Source organism: Cydia strobilella, chromosome 7, assembly GCF_947568885.1.
Source record: "Cydia strobilella chromosome 7, ilCydStro3.1, whole genome shotgun sequence".
In the NCBI taxonomy this organism is placed as follows: Eukaryota; Metazoa; Arthropoda; class Insecta; order Lepidoptera; family Tortricidae; genus Cydia; species Cydia strobilella.
In genome coordinates this window covers 87,471-106,491 of record NC_086047.1, presented here as the reverse complement: position 1 = coordinate 106,491, position 19,021 = coordinate 87,471, and the positions used below count along the sequence as shown (strand labels likewise).

Below are 19,021 nucleotides of genomic sequence, written 5' to 3'. Positions count from 1 at the left end.
GGGACCCGAATGCTCCAGAGAGTCGGTCAGTGCAATAAGTGGACGACATTCGGAGGATTGTGGATCACTTCTGAGTTCTGGAAAAGCTCAGGACTGAGACAAGAAGTGACGAAAGGTTACCCGACGGCCTCGGAACGCACGCTCCTAGCTTGCACGCTCGACGCTGATCAAAGTATGGCAATCGGCGTCAGCGTCAACGCGCATTATGTCGCCGAGGCGTTATACTCAGCCGTGGATGAATGGATGAGCTCATACTGACCAGGCACCGCGGGGTAGGAGTAGGGTGAGCAGGCGGCGTGCGCGGCGTGCGGCGCGTGCGGCGCGTGGTGCTCCAGCGAGTGCTGCCACTCCACGGGCTTGTACTGCGCGTGCAGGGGGGAGCGGCCGAGGAGCAGCGGGGGGTAGCCGGCGGCCGCCATGTTGTGCGCCTGCGCGGCCTGCGCCGCCGCCGCCGCGTGGTACTCCGCCGCGTGCCGGTGCGCCGCGTGACCGTACCTGCAGGGGAAATAGATAAAAGTTTACCATCTTCTGTGAAAGCAAGCTCAGTGCTAAGTTCAGCAGGCGTACATGGAAGCCATTATCCATGAGTTAAATATATTAACGTCTAGGTCACGTTACACTGGACTGCGCGGCAGCCTGGTCCCTCTGCGCTCGCGCGATCATAATTTTATTTCACTGTACACTATTATAGCTTACCAGTTGCCGATTCATACTGTACATACCCACTTTTTTCTTGTAAAAATAAATAAGTTACTTTGTTCTGTTTTAGAATATATTTTATGCTATTCGTGCACTCTGTAAATAATGTATATAATGTTTGTTTGTATTTCTCTATGTAAGTGAACTGTTATATTCTTTGGAGAAATAAATTCTTAAACCATAAATAACCGTCACTTATTAACACCGCGCGATTGAAAGAGACACATTAGGTAAGGTGGGGTAATAGAAACATAGTTTATTTTGCCCCGGGCAACACAAGTGTTTCTCTTACTCCCCTGATCTTATAGTAGCAGCTTAAAGTGATAATCATTTATAGACAAACGCCAATAGAAAACTAGAAATGTATCGGAATTTCGGAATGGTGAACGAAGCACAGCATTCAGATGATTATTTTATTCAGAATGGTGAACGAAGCAGGGACATTCGCATCATTCGCATCCGCATCCGCATCCGCAACCGCGGAACTTCCGCATTATTTTCAACATCCGCATTCTGCATCCGTATGATATCTATGTGGAGCTTAATGCGGATGCGGATGTGGAACAAATAGGTGCAGGAACGTCTTAGCGGCGGCGTAAGTGCTAGGTAATTTCGTCATTAGCCAATAGGAATCTCGTTTCGTTTTTGTGATGCGTCGATTGAGCACTTTAGCCTATGACGGACAGCGACAAGAAGTGAAAAGTTTGTTTTATTTGGACTTAATATAGTAATGCGATTGTGGGGCACCTATATTCTTGTTCAAATACTAAAAGTTTCGTTTTTTTTTTTTTAATAAAAATTTCTAAAATGTAATATCTGACGTTTTTTATGTGCGCGTCCGCGGATGTCAAAAAATCGGCATCCGCAACATCCCTGGAACGAAGCACAGCATTCAAATGATTATTTTATTCAGAATATTTCAGAATGGTGAACGAAGCACAGCATGCAGATTATTATTTTATTCAGAATGGTGAACGAAGCACAGCATTCAAATGATTATTTTATTCAGAATGGTGAACGAAGAATAACATTCAGAGGATTATTTTATTCAGAATGGTGAACGAAGCACAGCATTCAGATGATTATTTTAAGTTTCGAAGGGTGTTCTCTATCAACGATTTTCTGAAAGCGACTTTTTTTGTGTCCGAGATGAAAATCGGAAGGTAGCATCAGATAATACGTACAGTCAAGGGCATAAATATATATACAATCCCAAAGGTTCAAAAATATGTGTACGTTCTTACACCTTAGACAATAAAGTCGTGTTCACATATTTTTGAGGCAGTTGTCTGGACCGATATTTTTACCTTCGACTGTACCATATTTTTTTTCATAAAGAAGTGACTTCACTGGGGTCAACACTTAACATGAATTCACTGATTAATTTGTTTTTAGGGTACACTTAAAAATACTTAAATGCTCAAATTACTACTCCCGTGCCCTGCCTAGTGGCTTGGCGGAACAGGCTTTAGGTTACTTTTCGCTCATGTCGTCGCAGACATTGACATTTTTCAATGTGATGTCCTGAACACAAATATATGAGATGACAAGCGCGAAAGTAGTATAGGGGCATTGGGGCAGTTGCCGTGACGTCTAAAAGTCGGTAGTACAGTTTTTTTTTTTTTTAAATCATACCATATGGGGATTTGGGGAATCAAATGAAAGGGCTTTGTGAGTAACATTTTCACTACTTCGTCTAACAAATTATTAGAAAACGTTCAAAAATTTCACAATCCACAGTTGACTTTGAACTGCTCTAAATTGAAAATGACTGAATGGATCATTCCAAGATATATGCCAAGTGACTGTGAATATCCTCTATATAACGTTAAAAATAATTAACCAGATATAACTCTAAATAAGAGAAGTACATCAAGTTGAAAAAAAGTATAATTTTCTGTTACATTAAACTGCAACTATTATTAAAACAAACAAAAAACTAGACTACTTACGTATATTTTTGAAATGGTCTTTTCACTAGCTTTCATTTGGTACCCATATTGCTATAGTAAGAAAAAAAAATATCCCCCCCCCCCACCCTTTTTCATTAGCGGGCGCCATTTTCAAAATTTATATGATGAAAACTACGACGATGTTTCTTAAAGTCATATGATGGCTAATTGGCTATTTGTCATTAATAATAATCAAAGTAGAAAAATTACATTTATTCTTATTTAATTCAGAAAGATCCTTAACTTCATTAATAGTTAAATTTTTAAATCATCAGTTTTATTTGTATGATGCTTTAAAAACAATAGATCTCAAATGTGAAATAGGTCCTTAATAATGCTCTAAGTTTATTATTTTACGTTTGATTAATAATTAAACATAGTTTAAATAGGAATAATTCTTAGAAAACCAATTCCCGTGCCAACAGTCCAATTCCCATGGACAAAAAAATTCCCGTGCCCGGATCGAACTTTTAAACTGAAATATCTTTCAAAATTTCATGAACATGTGTACCCTGAAAGTAATATGGGCTTTATTTTATTTTTCTACAAATTATCACATTACATTTTATATTAAATCGATATATCAAATTTCCATGAAAATTATTAGATAAAAACCGGCCAAGTGCGAGTCGGACTCGCGCACGAAGGGTTCCGTACCATTACGGAAAAAAACAGCAAAAAAATCACGTTTGTTGTATGGGAGCCCCATTTAAATATTTATATTACTCTGTTTTTAGTATTTGTTGTTATAGCGGCAACAGAAATACATCATCTGTGAAAATTTCAACTGTCTAGCTATCACAGTTCATGAGATACAGCCTGGTGACAGACAGACAGACGGACAGACGGACGGACATACGGACAGACGGACAGCGGAGTCTTAGTAAGAGGGTCCCGTTTTTACCCTTTGGGTACGGAACCCTAAAAATGCTCGTTTGGTGAATCTATCACTTGGCTAGTTGGTTAATTAGCCTCTGATCTTTTTTAATGTGCCTCTAATTTGTTATGGTTTTGAACTAGTTTTGATACGACTGAGCCGGTGACTGGCGCGCATCTCACGACTTCCACTTCATTTCGCATGCACCAATCAACGTGAGCGATCTTCAAGGTATCAAAACCAGTTAAAAAACAAATCGTTCAATCTGAATCGGGCTCCAGGCCAATTGTCGCGGCCCTTATTCAGACGAGTAACATTAGATACAGGGGTCTCCGTCACCGTCACCGAGCGAGGTGCCGACGCCATTTGCGGTGCCGCTATAATAGACGAAGACAGCGAACAATAGCGCGGGCCCGGTCACCGTCAGCCAGCCTCGGGCATGGGAAGTTGGGAACCACTAGGTAATTGTTTATTTTCAGATACTGGACATTAGTAGAAACATCTTATAGATAGCTACTACAAAAGCCTTTATTCTGTGCTTTGTCTCTTCTCAAAAAAAATTAGTGTTTTTACACGGATTTTCGTAATCCGATTTTAAGCAAGGAAAGGATATAAAAAAATTGTGTTCTAATTGTACTAGTTTCTGAAATCTAAGTAGTTTCATGTATGTCGAGCGCGAATGGAATGTTAACGTCGACTGTGTGGAATGTCATCAGATGTATCTCGGTGGAACCAAGCATTTGAAACCGCGGCGCCGTCTCGTTTTATTTCGACAATGTCAATTAGGTAACTACGTCAGTCATGAAATTTTTATATTTTGTTGCATTGCTCGGTAATAATAAGAACTTATAGGTATATAGAGCGTGCAAATACGTTGATTTATTTGGTAAGTATCTGTTGTTTAATTACTTTATTTATTTAGCCGATTATAAATCTCTAATTGCGTAGTTTCACATTATTTAAACTAAAACGGGGCTTCATCGCGTGCACCTATACAATAAATAAATAAATAAATAAATACTTTTTAGTATTTGTTGTTAACAGAAATAACTAGACATATAATGCAGTCGCTGTGGCCGAAGTGGTCGGGAGAGAGAGAGAGAATACAAAGCAGTAGTGTTATATGTCTCATTACATCAGTTTTTGTGTCAATCTTTTTTTTATGATAACGAAGCAAACAAACAGACGAATCGCCTGATGGTAAGCAACTACCGCCGCCCATGGACACCTGCAACCTGCAACACCGGAGGGAGTGCAAGTGCGTTGCCGGCCTGTAAGATGGAAGTACGCTTGTACGCTATTTTCTTAAAGGTTTAAAGGTCGAGTCGATCGGTCTGATGGGTCGTACCGCGGGCGACAGTAAGTGAAGGTGGAAATGTTGATGTAACTAAGCTACATAGGTACTCATCTAAACTAAGGATAGCTAAGCTTGCTGACGTACCCAGAGTAATGCTGATGCCACGGGTCGTAGTCGTACAGGTCGACGCCGCAAGCCGCGCCGGCCGCCGCGTTGAAAAACGATGCAGGCAGGTTTCGGGACACCATCGGGACACTCTCTGTAAAACAAACCACTATTATTAACAAATTATTATTCGTTACTTGCTCTAAAAAATTGCTTGGTCTAAAAACTTGCAGAATCGTTGAATTGGCGGATACGATACAAAATACAAAAACCGGCCAAGTGCGAGTCGGACACGCGCACGAAGGGTTCCGTACCATTACGCAATAAACGGCAAAAAAATCACGTTTGTTGTATGGGAGACCCACTTAAATATATTTATTTCATTCTGTTTTTAGTTTTTTTTTATACCACCTTTTGTTGTTATAGCGCGTAGCGGCAAAAGAAATTTCAACTGTCTAGCTATCACGGTTCATGAGATACAGCCTGGTGACAGACAGACGAACAGACGGACAGGCAGACGGACAGCGGAGTGTTAGTACTTAATACGGTCCCGTTTTTACCCTTTGGGTACTGAACTCTAAAAACCTATTGTTGGTGGATGATTAAAAGTCATTTTTATTACTTAAATGAAAACTGTGTATTTTCACTAAAAACTTAAATTAATAACAGAGCGATGTTACCTAACCGTGGGAGTTGTTGAGAAAGAAGAGATTGAGTGAGTCGGTGAATGGATACAGGAATAAAACCATTCGGTCATATACACATAGGAGGATATAACCAAACGGAGTAGCCATTAAATTAACAGGCATTCCACTCTGTCGAAAATAGTCGGCCAATGGTCATACACAACACAATGTATGGACTGACGTTTATCTGACATGGCTATTTTGACGTTACGTATACATTTGACGTTCCCCTCCCCCGCAAAAATTGGCAGACTTTTTTGTAGAGCAAATTACAGACGTGGCGGCTCCGTTTGGTTATATCCTGAATCCTCCTAGCATGGTTGCGTTCAGAAACACCTATAACCACCCTATAACTTTAATTATCAACATCGATCATAATCAAAGTTGAGAACTTAAAACTGAATGTGACAAAGGAAGATTCGCGGCTCAGGTTAGCCTCAGAGCAAGTTTATAGCTCAGCTACTTAACCTGCAGTTAGAACTAATGTCGAATTAATTTAGATAGTTTATTAGTAAGTTAGTAACACGCATACCTGCACTGTTCCCTAGTCGAGGAGGTCCTCGATTAGGGAACAGTGGCATGCCACCCACCTGGGTATTAATCGTACACACCTACCCATGTGTAACAAGTTAATATAGAGATAGGTAGAAGTAGTTTACATAGATAGTTTACAACTTTACATCTAAACGAACCATCATCCTGCTGCCGGTGCTGGGCCGCACCCCTGCACGCAATTAAAACGTCTTTTTTTTATTGCCTGGCTACGAGGTCTTTGTTTCTTTTCATTACTCAAACTCATGTCGTATTCTTATTCGGTATACCTACCTATACAAGAAAGAGGACAATATTGATTAACTCGAACGATGGCAGGCCCTTTATGAAGTCTGTCGGTCTGCGAGTCACGATTCCGGTAATGTTAATGTACCGTTAATGAAAACGCAATCAGCTGCCGCCGTCACCGTCCATTCTGCACTTTTTGCTCCACAGTTCCAGTTCGAGATACCATCTTTACCGCGCAGATACCTACCTAGAGGAAACCGATAGCTTACTTAGTACCTAACATCCATCGCTGATTCCTAATACTCGTAAAAGAGGTTCTCGGAAGAGGTGTGGGACGTGGGACCGGTGACTGGAGCTATTTGTCCTGAATTATTGCTAATGCTAACCATTAGGTAACCAGTTTGAGACAGGGCTCATTTAGACGACGCGCGAACTAGCATGCGATTTTAGTAACATTACGGACTATGTGGAGTGGAGGTTACATCCAATTCAGCCGACCGATCAAATACCGCAATGTAAGTAGGTAAATGAAACTCGCACGCGAGCTCTATCACCTCGCACCGCACAGCATCAGGTCGGTAATGTACTCGCACGCGAGCTCTATCACCTCGCACCGCACAGCATCAGGTCGGTAATGTACTCGTATTAGGTTTAATATACCCACCTAACTTTATATTGCAGCTGTAATAATCAAGTGTGCAAAACTACAAGTGTTCCAAGACTTTTATGTTTACTTTTTGATAACGATCGCATCGCAAACTCATTGGCCCGGTCGCGGTCGGCTCCGGCAAATGTTAATTACCTACTTGGATACATTTTTTTTTAAATCGTAAATCGTTATCAGAAGTTGAATGAGGAATTTGATTACTTTTCGCACTAACCAAGAACTAAACAATAAACAATTACCTGTCACCTAACATCGCCACTTGCACCATTCCTCTAACCCGGGGTAAACCGGTTAAACCTGGAGTTACCAGTACAATTTGACACTGGGTTAACGGTTGAACGGGTTAACCCCGGGTTGTGTCGACCTCTGGGGTAATGTTGTAGAGCGAGACAGAGCGTGTTACAAAGACGAGCGACGCGAGTCGTGACGGACGGGAGTCCCGTGGGATAGTGACGTAAGAAATTTGTTCCAGGAGCTTGTACAAGATACTAACACTACCAAGTCTGTATTTCCTGGAAATCGAAAAATATGTACGAACGCATTTAGACCAATTCACGACATACGCGGCGACGTTCACAATCGTAACACAAGGCAGCGACATAAATTGCAACCACCCCCCCCCCCCCCCCCGACCAGACTGGCAAAGTCTAAAAAACTGCTGCACTCAATTGATCCAAAGATATATAATGCAAGAAGTGCAAATAGTACTATAATAGATCGTCCGAAAACAAACTAAAGGCAAAGTTGATTACGGATGCACTAATAGTAACCTACTCTGTAAATGATTTTTTTCGGCCATCTGAGACCACCTGATTACTTGCAAAGCCCAATGTTAATTAGAAGGTATAATAATTATATACCATACCACCAAATAATTTTAATGTATATAAGTAGTTAGTGTAAGAAGTCTAAAGTAAGTAATTTATTTATTTTAGACTTAAAAACAAAATATTCATATTGACTACATGTAATAGAAATAAGTTAAATATTAATCTTTTTGATAATTAAAAATATATATATATAATTATAATTAAATGTAATAGAAATCAGTTTGAGTAATTCGTAATAAAAATAAGTTGAAATAATTTGACCCAAAATAATAATGTACCTTAACACTGATTTAAACTTTCACAATTTTTACTCATTATTATTTACAACGACGGGACTTAATCGCGTAAAATAAGTTTTAAATTTACATCCGACTTGATCCGACGTTTCGAGGACGGCGTTTAAAACTTATTTTACGCGATAAGTCCCGTCGTTGTAAATAATAATGAAAATTGTACCTTGATATAATTATTCTGTGAAATGTGATTTATTCTGTGTAAGTAATAAGTATGGTTTCATTTATAAAATAATAATGTGTGATCCTATTAAATAGAAATAAAGTGTTGACAGGTAAAATACTTCTATTTTATCAATAAAAGTGTGATGGGATGGTGGAAGTGGCGCTTACGGAGCTGCTACCTTTTCAATGTGATTATACTGATTATGTGATTAATTATGCTAGTAGGTATCTCTTTTGCAAAATCATTACACTAAATATTGTTAATCTTCAGTGGCTGGGGGTTGTTGGTATACAGCGTCACAAACAGAAAACAACAAAACAAATAGAAAAAAAAAACTGAGCGCCCCTCGCAGGCCTCGCAGCTCCCGCGAGCTCGCTCAGGCGAGGAAGCTCACAATTATTTAAATGAAAATACCCATCTCTAAATCGAGTCGGGCCGTTGTACTCTCAATTTAGCCATTACGAGGCATTCCTCATTACGAATTAAAACGCAGACGGAGCCGGGCCGTCTGAGCGGCTACGGGCGCGGGACAAAGGCGAAATGAAACCGACTTTAGTTTAATAACGCTAAACAAAGGGCCGCGAAAAACGGCGGTGAATCAAAGCGCGTTTGTTTTTGCGCGCCGGCCATCTTTAACGTGATTTGGCGATCTAATCGGTGTCCGGCGTTCAGGGACTTCGGGGCCGGGCTCACCGGGCTGGGTCGCGGTCGCGCCGACATCTGGCTTCGAAGGAATATCATGGTCGCATTTACTGATTTGTCGTCGGAGTTTGGATAATTGCGAAATTGCCAGTAAAGAGACAATTGCTTCTGTCTGTAGATAGCCCGTTTATTTCAGCATTGAAAGGCAACCAAGGCAAGTATGATGCAATATAGCTACTTTTAATAAATCTCACAATCTTTGTCACAAGTCACAAGTGGTGTTAGTAGGACACCTTGTTTTCATGAGAATTTGCTATAGGGGGAATTTTTAAAGTCTGACTAACCATACTCTGAATTGTGAATATGTAGATACCTAGGTAACCTAGGTTACACTGTACAATTTCTACTATGGTGCCAACATCGAAATCGCGAAATTAAAATCAGTTGTTCCATAGAAAACATTTACACATGCTTCGCCGAAAAAATTTATGAAATTTTTGCATATTCGGGGTTGGCCCTCTCCTATATAGTAAAAGCGATATGTTCAGTATACCCTGACTATGAGGTAGGTCACCGCTTAGAGTATGGTCACACATAACAAAATCACTCGGTAGATGTAGGTATGTCATAGTACCTATCTCAAGCCTGTAGGTACACGTTGCCAAGCTTCGGCTCTCAACAGTGAACCACAATGAAGCGTCGTTGCGAAGCGCAATGAAGCGCAGCGCGCGGGCTAGTTGTAATGAAGGGGTTTTAATTAAGGCCCGGCTGATTTACCCACCCCCACCCCCTTTCTAACCGAGGAGGGGGGCAATAGCGATTCGCGGCCGAACTCCATTCCACCACAAAACCGAAGCGATACTAAACTTCCTCCGCTATGTATTGAAGAACTTTAATGGTATTTTGATTTAGAATATTTAGATATCAAGGAAATTCAGGCCAGTAACGCGTTTATGAATAACACCATACGACAACTCCTCCTATTTAAAAAGGGATCTTTTGGTCTATAAGTACATACAAAATTTACCCTTTGGCAATTGCTTCTCTGTCTGTGTTCGTGGATGTCAGACGTCGCCCGAGTAGTGTGTAAACAAACACGAAGCAGTTGGCGCTGAAGTATTAGCGCAGTTGTGGCTCATCTTTAGGCTTGTCGGCGGCGAGGGCCCTGGCGAAGTACTCGTCGAAGACGGCGCCGATGTCGCCCGAGTAGTGTGTAAACACGAAGCAGTTGGTGCTGAAGTTACGCAGTTCTGGCTCACCTTTAGGCTTGTCGGCGGCGAGGGCCCTGGCGAAGTGCTCGTCGAAGACAGCGCCGATGTCGCCCGAGTAGTGTGTAAACACGATGCAGTTGGCGCTGAAATTACGCAGTTGTGGCTCACCGTTAGGCTTGTCGGCGGCGAGGGCCCTGGCGAATTACTCGTCGAAGACGGCGCCGATGTCGGCCGAGTAGTGTGTAAACACGAAGCAGTTGGCGCTAAAGTTACGCAGTTGTGGCTCACCTTTAGGCTTGTCGGCGGCGAGGGCCCTGGCGAAGTGCTCGTCGAAGACGGCGCCGATGTCGCCCGAGTAGTGTGTAAACACGAAGCAGTTGGCGCTGAAGTAGCGCAGTTGTGGCTCACCTTTAGGCTTGTCGGCGGCGAGGGCCCTGGCGAAGTGCTCGTCGAAGACGGCGACGATTTCGCCCGAGTAGTGTGTAAAGTTGTAAACACGAAGCAGCTGGCGCTGAAGTAGCGCAGTTGTGGCTCACCTTTAGGCTTGTCGGCGGCGAGGGCCCTGGCGAAGTGCTCGTCGACGACGGCGGCGACGTCGCCCGAGTAGTGCGTGAACACGACGCAGTTGGCGCTGACGTACTGCGCGCGCGCTCGTCCGTGCGCCGCGCACTCGCCCTCCGACTCTGATGACCCGCCACCTAAAACAATAACTCTTTTTAATTTAGGGAGCTTTTCTGTAGGTTTTGCTTCTCCGTAGGCTTATACCAAAGAACATCAAATGTATCTATGCTTATACTGCAGAAAGGCTTTATTAAACTTCATAGATGGTTATCTACATACAAACAGCAGTATTTAGCTGCAATAATAAGTCCACGCGTTTGAAGAAGCATAGCTCGTGAATGCTCTGCACGTGTCCACTGGGTGACGCTAAAGAAGCAGGGACCGGCCCGCTATCCCTTATCGCGGTTTTATAAGGGTATTGCATAAGGCTTAACTCACCATACCCTTTGCCAGACGAAACCCTTTGTTTTGGTTTTAAAAACCCTTATATAAAGCTACCACATTTGAGTGATCGGTAGCCCAAATACCCTTACAAAACCCTTATCATCCGCTCACCAACACCTTGCATATTGCTTATAAGGGTTAGCCTTATAAAGAGCTTCCCTTTTAGCATATAAGCGTGCTAATTAAAGTCGTCTACCTTGTTCATAAAGCACACATTACTTCGAATCCGAGCGATCGTCGGCGGCGACGGCGGCGTTCTTTGACTAGGCACGTATTTTCTTTCCTTTTCATACACTACCGTAGATATATACTAATCCTGTCTCTTTCACGCAAAGGGAAACCTTTATAAAAAGCGCTTAAAGATAAGGGTAACCCTTATTAAGGGCTAGCCTTATTTTTGGTTAGCATTTCGGTAAGGGTTAGTCAAAGGTAAGGGTATGAATGGGCTTGCAGTTCAAAAGGGAAAGTCTTTCAATGTGTTAGCCGTGTTTAAGTGTTGCCCATTGAAAGGGTTTTATCGCGGAAAGGGTTGTCCGGTCCCTGTAAAGAAGTAACAACGTATATATCAAAGTAATCTGTTACTAAATGAAGCTCACTAACACTACGTACTGAATGAATATACCTCCTGAACTGAACTGATGATTGCGGACTAGTCGCCATGCAGCGGGCAGCGGGGTGACAAGTGGGCGTTCAAGGCCGGTCAAACATTTGATAGTCCTCGAAATGCCGCTTAGGAGTACCCACCGTCGGCGCTGGCGCGGCCGGGCGCGGACAGCTCCTCCTTGGCGCGGAGATGTGCCGCGTGCGGCGGGGAGCCCGGGGACTGCGCGCCGGACGACGCGGAGCCGCTGCTGACGCCGGCCGCCGCGCCGTAGCCCTCGCCGCCGTTGCCCGTCTGCACGTTAAACTGCAACAATACAACAAATTACTGAACTGTAACTAGTGATGTATTACCGAAGCGCAATTGTGTCTCGTTCGAATTTGAAGCAAACCAATTGAGGAAGCATCTAAAGCTTAAGAATCATATTTTATTTGGGTACCGCCGCGCCATAAGCCATCCGACACATCCGATAAGGGTAGTGACCCTTTCTACACGCTGGCCCATCTTAGTGGGCCAGCATGATGGCCCATCGTGTCACCGCCGTCACCGCATTCCGCGCCCAAAAAACTCGCCCGACGACACACCGAGCGCTGATGGGCGCAGGCGGAGGGGGCCACAATCTACAAGACGACTTCATACTTACGCATACTTTGGCCATATTACGCAGCAAAACATCAGCGAGTCTTTTTTTCCAAAAGTTAAGGCCGTTCCCTGAGCCAGAAGACGAAAAATCTCCTTATATGCGCATGTTTTTCTAAGAGGCGTTGATATTCGTAGACGTGGAAAAAATATATGTAGTATATTATTGTTAATAACATAGCTTCCGATACACGAATTATGACTCTTCGCTCGATACAATTAATTCACAAAGTAACCTCTAACTCGGACTTTTAATCAAATTTTACTAGGTTATTTATTATGTGATACTATAAACAAAGAAAGAAGAAAAAATTATCTTAACTTGAATAGTAATTTCATAGCTTTCAAATTTCGATATTGTAACGTTTTTAAAATAAATAAAAATCGACAAAATTCGATCAAAATTGACACTTGGCGCGCATGATCTTTCGCGTTTTTTCTTGCGAAATGTGACAGTGACAGCGGCAAACCGATGAAACGGCCTTAAGAGGGAGCTTAAAGCTAGGAAGTGAGAATAAAACCATCAAAGATATTAGACGGAAGATATGGCGCGTAGGTTAATTTAACCTTTTGTCTCAATTACTTACTCTGAAAATATACTTCTGTTTAAAAAAAATGCGTGACAAATCTTTTTTATCTTTTTAATATAGTCACTGCTATTGTAGGCAACTATATATACAACTGAAAATACATACATAAATGATATTTTTCTATAGAGCCATTATAGAGCCAACTTTATCCTTTTAGGTTTTGGTTGGAGTGTGCCCGCTGCAAATATAGTATACTAGCTTTTGCCCGCGACTTCGTCTGCGTGGACTTAGTAACCCCAGCTAGAGTAAGAATAGCGCCTGGAGAAAGTCTTATAGCAATTATTCAATTTGAGCATATTATGCACACAAATTAGCAGACACTTCATTAAGAGGCCGTAGTCGATTTTGGAGCAAAAATTTTAAATTGATAGATTTAGTCGTTGAAATTACACACGTTTTGTTACATAATATCTAAATAACAAGTATTGGTTTCTATTAGCACGTCTTCTCATCTTGCCTTTTAATAATGAGGTCGCAAGTGTGCGTCTCCGGTAATATATGAAAAGAAGGGGCAGTTTTTAAAAATTCATCAAAAATTTATGGTGGTAAATTATACAAATTGATGAATTAGAATAGTTTCAACAAATGTTGTAGATTGTTTAAGTATCAAAATTACGTTGAAATTAAGTCGATTTTCAGAGAAATTGTCACTTGTTTTGAAGTAATTTCTGGAGAAAATTGATTTCGTCTAACTTTCATTTACACTACTTCAAAGTCATAATAATAAAAATGTAGTCTGATAAACGTCAAGTACAGGATATGTGTAATACAAAATTACCATGTTTAGCCGTCCAAACTACGAAATTTACAAATAAGAGCGACAAAATCAGTGCTTTACGCGCGTTTACCTAAACGTCCATCAGAAAAGCAAACATTACTAATTTAGTGAGTCTGTTTTCAACAAATTGATCTGATAAAAGGTAAGATAAGAAGATGCGCTAATAGAAACCAGTACTTGTTATTTCAATTAGGTAACAAAAGGTGTACAATTTCACAGACTAAATCTATCAATTTTACATTTTTGCGACTAAAATCGACACCGGCCTCTTAATTATCACAATTCCACCCCGCTTTTTACTTTCTTAAGGGATGATTTTCGGGATAAAAACTATCCTATGTCCTTCTCAGGGACTCAACCTATCTCTATGCCAAATTTCATCTAAATCTTTTCAGACAGACAGACTTTCGCATTTATAATATTAGTATGGATTAGATCCCGCCTGAATATCAATATAAAAACTACAATTTTAGCGTTAGTCCCCTCTTAACTTTCGGGAACAGTAAAGACAAATGCCACCAAAAACATTTTCATGTCAAATGTTGCTAACACACCATACTTATGGCTCGCACTGTCAAAAAGTTATCCTATTTATGGTTCCTATTTATGTTGCACATTTCTTCAGGTCGACTGTGCGTTTGCAAACATATACCTACCTACATAGCAGGTTAACTGAAAAAGATCCCTCAAAGGGATAAGTTCGCCTTTGTACTTCGCTTTTCCTAATTGTGTGTTACTTTTAATAATAGTTTACTACATATACTAATTAAAGTACAAAATATTAGGATTGGAAACACAAAATATGTCAATGGAAAGGCAATGCGTACGTCTATTGTTTGGAAAAAGAAATGTTGGAATCAGTTGAAAATCGTGGGCTGGGAAGGTGTCCTTATCATTTAATGATTATCAGATTAGTTACCCCGGAAAGTAAGATTCGGCTATCCTATTTCTAAAAGATAAAGATAGACGAAAGGCATTGGGCTGTTGGGGGGGTAAGGGCAACACTCTTTAGCCTGGCAACATCGAGTTTCTTGAAGCGTAGGAACACCACTACCCCCACACCACAAAAGTCAGACGTCAAACTGCGGTTTAATTGTGCATACGACATTCTTCTGAGATCCTGGTCAAGTGCGGCGCGTGGTGTAAGGAGCGGCGCCGCGGCCGTACAGGTAGGGGAGGTATTAGTAGTACATTGATGAGGTACTGACCCGGTCATACTGGAAGTGCGGCGCGTGCTGGTATTATGGAGCGGCGCCGCGGCCGTACAGGTAGGAGTGGTATTAGTAGTACATGATGAGGTACTGACCCGGTCATACTGGAAGTGCGGCGCGTGGTGGAAGGAGCGGGCGCCGCGGCCGTACAGGTAGGAGTGGTATTAGTAGTACATGATGAGGTACTGACCCGGTCATACTGGAAGTGCGGCGCGTGGTGGAAGGAGCGGGCGCCGCGGCCGTACAGGTAGGAGTGGTATTAGTAGTACATGATGAGGTACTGACCCGGTCATACTGGAAGTGCGGCGCGTGGTGGAAGGAGCGGGCGCCGCGGCCGTACAGGTAGGAGTGGTATTAGTAGTACATGATGAGGTACTGACCCGGTCATACTGGAAGTGCGGCGCGTGGTGGAAGGAGCGGGCGCCGCGGCCGTACAGGTAGGAGTGGTATTAGTAGTACATGATGAGGTACTGACCCGGTCATACTGGAAGTGCGGCGCGTGGTGGAAGGAGCGGGCGCCGCGGCCGTACAGGTAGGAGTGGTATTAGTAGTACATGATGAGGTACTGACCCGGTCATACTGGAAGTGCGGCGCGTGGTGGAAGGAGCGGGCGCCGCGGCCGTACAGGTAGGGGTAGTAGGCGCCGTACATGAGGTCGGGGCACGTCACCGCCATGCCCGCCCCATGCCGCGCCGCGTGCCCCGCACCGCCGCCGGCCCGAGCCTGCAACAACAACACAAACATGTACTACGCCGTGAACATACACGACACACGACAATTATGTTTTTGTCAAAAAATGTCATTCTTGATACAAGCTTTTGTCGCTGACTGCACTTTTCTTTCAACAGACACTCATCGAGACAATTGTAACAAATCCAAACACAGGTTATAGGTTAGGTTGGTTGTGTTGTTTTATGACAGAGTTCCTATGACGACCTCCTGTGTCCATCATCATCTCGATGGTACATACAAATATTGCGAGTTAAAAGCTTGTTAACAATAATAGATGTTGGTGATGAGCCGGGCCTTCGATCTAAGCTGAGTATGCTTTTGGACCTTTGCAATGATTGGTTATTTCCTTCTTTCCTTATTACCTTCTTTACTATTAGCAAATTCTTTTCGTCTGCAACCCCGACGCAAAAAGCGGGTTGTTATATGTTTGACGCCAATGCCTGTCTGTCTGTATGTCTGTGGTATCGTAGCTCTCCAATGAATGAACCGATTTCGATGCGGTTTTTTTTTACGTGACAGCGAATTTCCTTGCGGTGGTTCTTAGCTATGTTCGATAGAAATTGATCCCGCAGCTTGAACAGTATCAGCTCTTTTCCAAAATGCCTACGCTTACGCTGTAGCGTAGAGGAGGTTTTATTTTTTTAATTAAATAGTTATATATTTTATCATAGTCCAATTATGACTTAACAACCTACTTTTCTGGTAGACGATTTTTATTGTTTTAGTTCCATCATTCACGTATTATTAACCCGTTTTATTTGCGGGCAGCATTTCCTCGGGCCCTTTCATCGGGGTCGCAGATCTAATCTAGCCTATCTGGGGGCACGGTAGTGCCCCCGCCAAGACGACCAAAGCGAAGCTCAAGGGCACTGCCTACCTTTTCTCGAAGCGCTTCTTCGTTTTTTTGAACCCTCATAACTTGGGTTTGGATTACACCAGATAAACAAAATTCTCGGGATATGATGCCAATAGTGGACTTATTAAGCATAAAAATTTGCAACTGCAAAGCTCTTATACTTTAGATTTTATTCATTTCTAAAAAACCCCGATTTCGTCTCTTACTCACTCACTCATAGTGGTAGGAAGCTGAAATTTAGTATGTAAAATAGTCTTAGTACACAAACAACAACAAAATTAAAAAAAATGAAATTTTCAGCCCCTAAGGGGGTGAAAAAGGGGGTGGAATTTTGTATGGAAAATCAACAACCGCTGTACCGATTTAGTTAAAATTTGGTATGTAGATAGTTTTTGTTATGGGGAATGATAAAGAATAGTTTTCAACCCCAAAATCACGCTGTAAGGGTGAAAAGGAGGTGGAAAAGGGCGTAATCAGTAAAAAACAGATTGTATAAAAGATGCCCCCAGATACGAAATTTCAGGGTTTTTTTATAGTAAAATACCCCCAACCCTTAAATTAGGGGATGGGAGATTGTCATAAGCAACTTACACAAATAAGTGAAATCCCACCAAAAACATTTCATGTAAAATGTTGCCAAGACGAAACCATAAGGCTCGCACTGTCAAAAAGTTCTTGTCATCTTTTGTAGAGCCAAGCTTCTAACTCTACAGGCCCTAACTTCACAAACTCTACACCTTAGTTAGAAGCTTGGCTCTACAAAAGATCTGATAACTTTTTGACACTGCGAGCCTAATGGTTTCGTCTTGGCAACATTTTACATGAAATGTTTTTGATGGGATCTACTTGACTGGTAGCGATATACAATTTTGTTTTGGTCGCATATTTATATACCTAACTCTTAGGCATTGAACTATTATTACTTACTACGTATAGAACTGGCACAGAGAACTAGTATTCTGCGCCATGAGTTGCTGTTTTGTTTGACAACAAACCATATAATAGCAGCGGAGCATTAATCTCGCGACCTGAACGCGTAAGCGTCAGCATGAATCTTACGGCGCTAACGACGTTTTGGTCGAGTGGATAGGTTGCGATTGCGACAATTTAATTGGTATGATAGTAATAATAAATCAATGGTCTTAGGTATAGTTACCTAAAATGCTGCCAGTAAAATAGGTTATGTTAGGACCTAATAAACTTGCAGCACTTCAGTGGCAGTTTAGTGGCAGCAGTTCTTTTTGGTTGGCGTCATAGTTTCTAATCTAATTTATAATAAAATTATTTTCCAATGGCTAAATGTTTTGACATAAGTACCTATAACTTGTTATGAAACTATTCATTTTATTAGACGTTATTTGTCATGCAATATTTAAGCAAATAATGTATTTAAGCTTAAATAAATTAACAGTTTGTGATTTTTGATAGTTCAAATCATAAATATTTTTCTAATAAACGTAGTAAAATAAAACTATGAAAACGGATTATATCGCGTATATTGATAGAACGTAGTAAAATTTTCCTATTTATCAAACGGTATTTTTTTGGGTTCCGTACCCAAATGGTAGAAATGGGACCCCTATTACTAAGACTCAACTGTCCGTCTGTCTGTCTGTCTATTTGTCTGTCTGTCTATCCGTCTGTCTATCTCCAGGCTGTATCTCATGAACCGTGATAGCTAGACAGTTGAAATTTCATGCACAGATGATGTATTTCTGTTGCCGCTATAACAACACATACTAAAAACAGAATAAAATAAATATGGTGGTTATGGTTAGTTATGGTGGTGGTGGTGGTTGGTGGTTGGTTGGTGGTGTATGGTGGTATGGTTTGTTGTATGGGAGTGGGGCTGATTTGTCATATGTTTTCTTGTAAAATGATTGGAATGGAATTTATTTATACCTAAATGTTTATTGTATAGGTACTTAAATACAATTTTATCTACATTTTTGTTGTATTTCATTAGTCTCAGCTCAGTTGACCTTGATTGTATTGTTTGTTATACACGGTTCGTTAACATCGGCGCTGGATTCCGACTAAAATAGCTTGACAATGAAGTGGAATCCCACCTCGAACAGTTCCAATTAAACAACTCGGCTATTATATCTTACATTTAAAGAAACGACACGAGCGCTCGTTATTTTTTCATTATAAGTATCTATACAGCATTTCTTTCAACTAGTGACAGCAACACTTAAAAACTTTCAAATTGTGACGAATAGCCAGTTATGTCGACAATGATACGTGCAATTTAATTAAGTAGGTATAATATTAATTATACATTTTTGGCTGTATTCCATCCGTCATGTTTCAACAACAGCTACAATTTTAGTGACGTGCCGACTTAAGAAGGATCCAACTCATGAAAATCAATTCAAGTCAAATCCTGAACTTGGTACTCATA

At 41.5% G+C, this 19,021-nt stretch overlaps 1 protein-coding gene across 4 annotated transcripts in view; it reads right to left on the bottom strand.

Annotated features, from left to right (window-relative positions):
- LOC134742870 (protein vestigial-like) overlaps positions 1-19,021 on the bottom strand; it is a 42,037-nt gene that overhangs the window by 14,577 nt on the left and 8,439 nt on the right. Inside the window, exons 2-6 of one of the 4 annotated variants that reach the window (XM_063676055.1) lie at positions 15,600-15,752; positions 11,955-12,117; positions 10,742-10,903; positions 4,970-5,084; positions 260-495 (exon numbers count right to left, since the gene is read on the bottom strand). In XM_063676055.1, the coding sequence (XP_063532125.1) occupies positions 260-495; positions 4,970-5,084; positions 10,742-10,903; positions 11,955-12,117; positions 15,600-15,704 (781 nt within the window). In that variant the 5' untranslated portion in view covers positions 15,705-15,752. Of the gene's footprint in view, positions 1-259; positions 496-4,969; positions 5,085-10,741; positions 10,904-11,954; positions 12,118-15,026; positions 15,071-15,124; positions 15,202-15,599; positions 15,765-19,021 lie in introns of those variants that run through there. The other 3 variants (XM_063676056.1, XM_063676057.1, XM_063676058.1) reach the window with 3 other exon arrangements.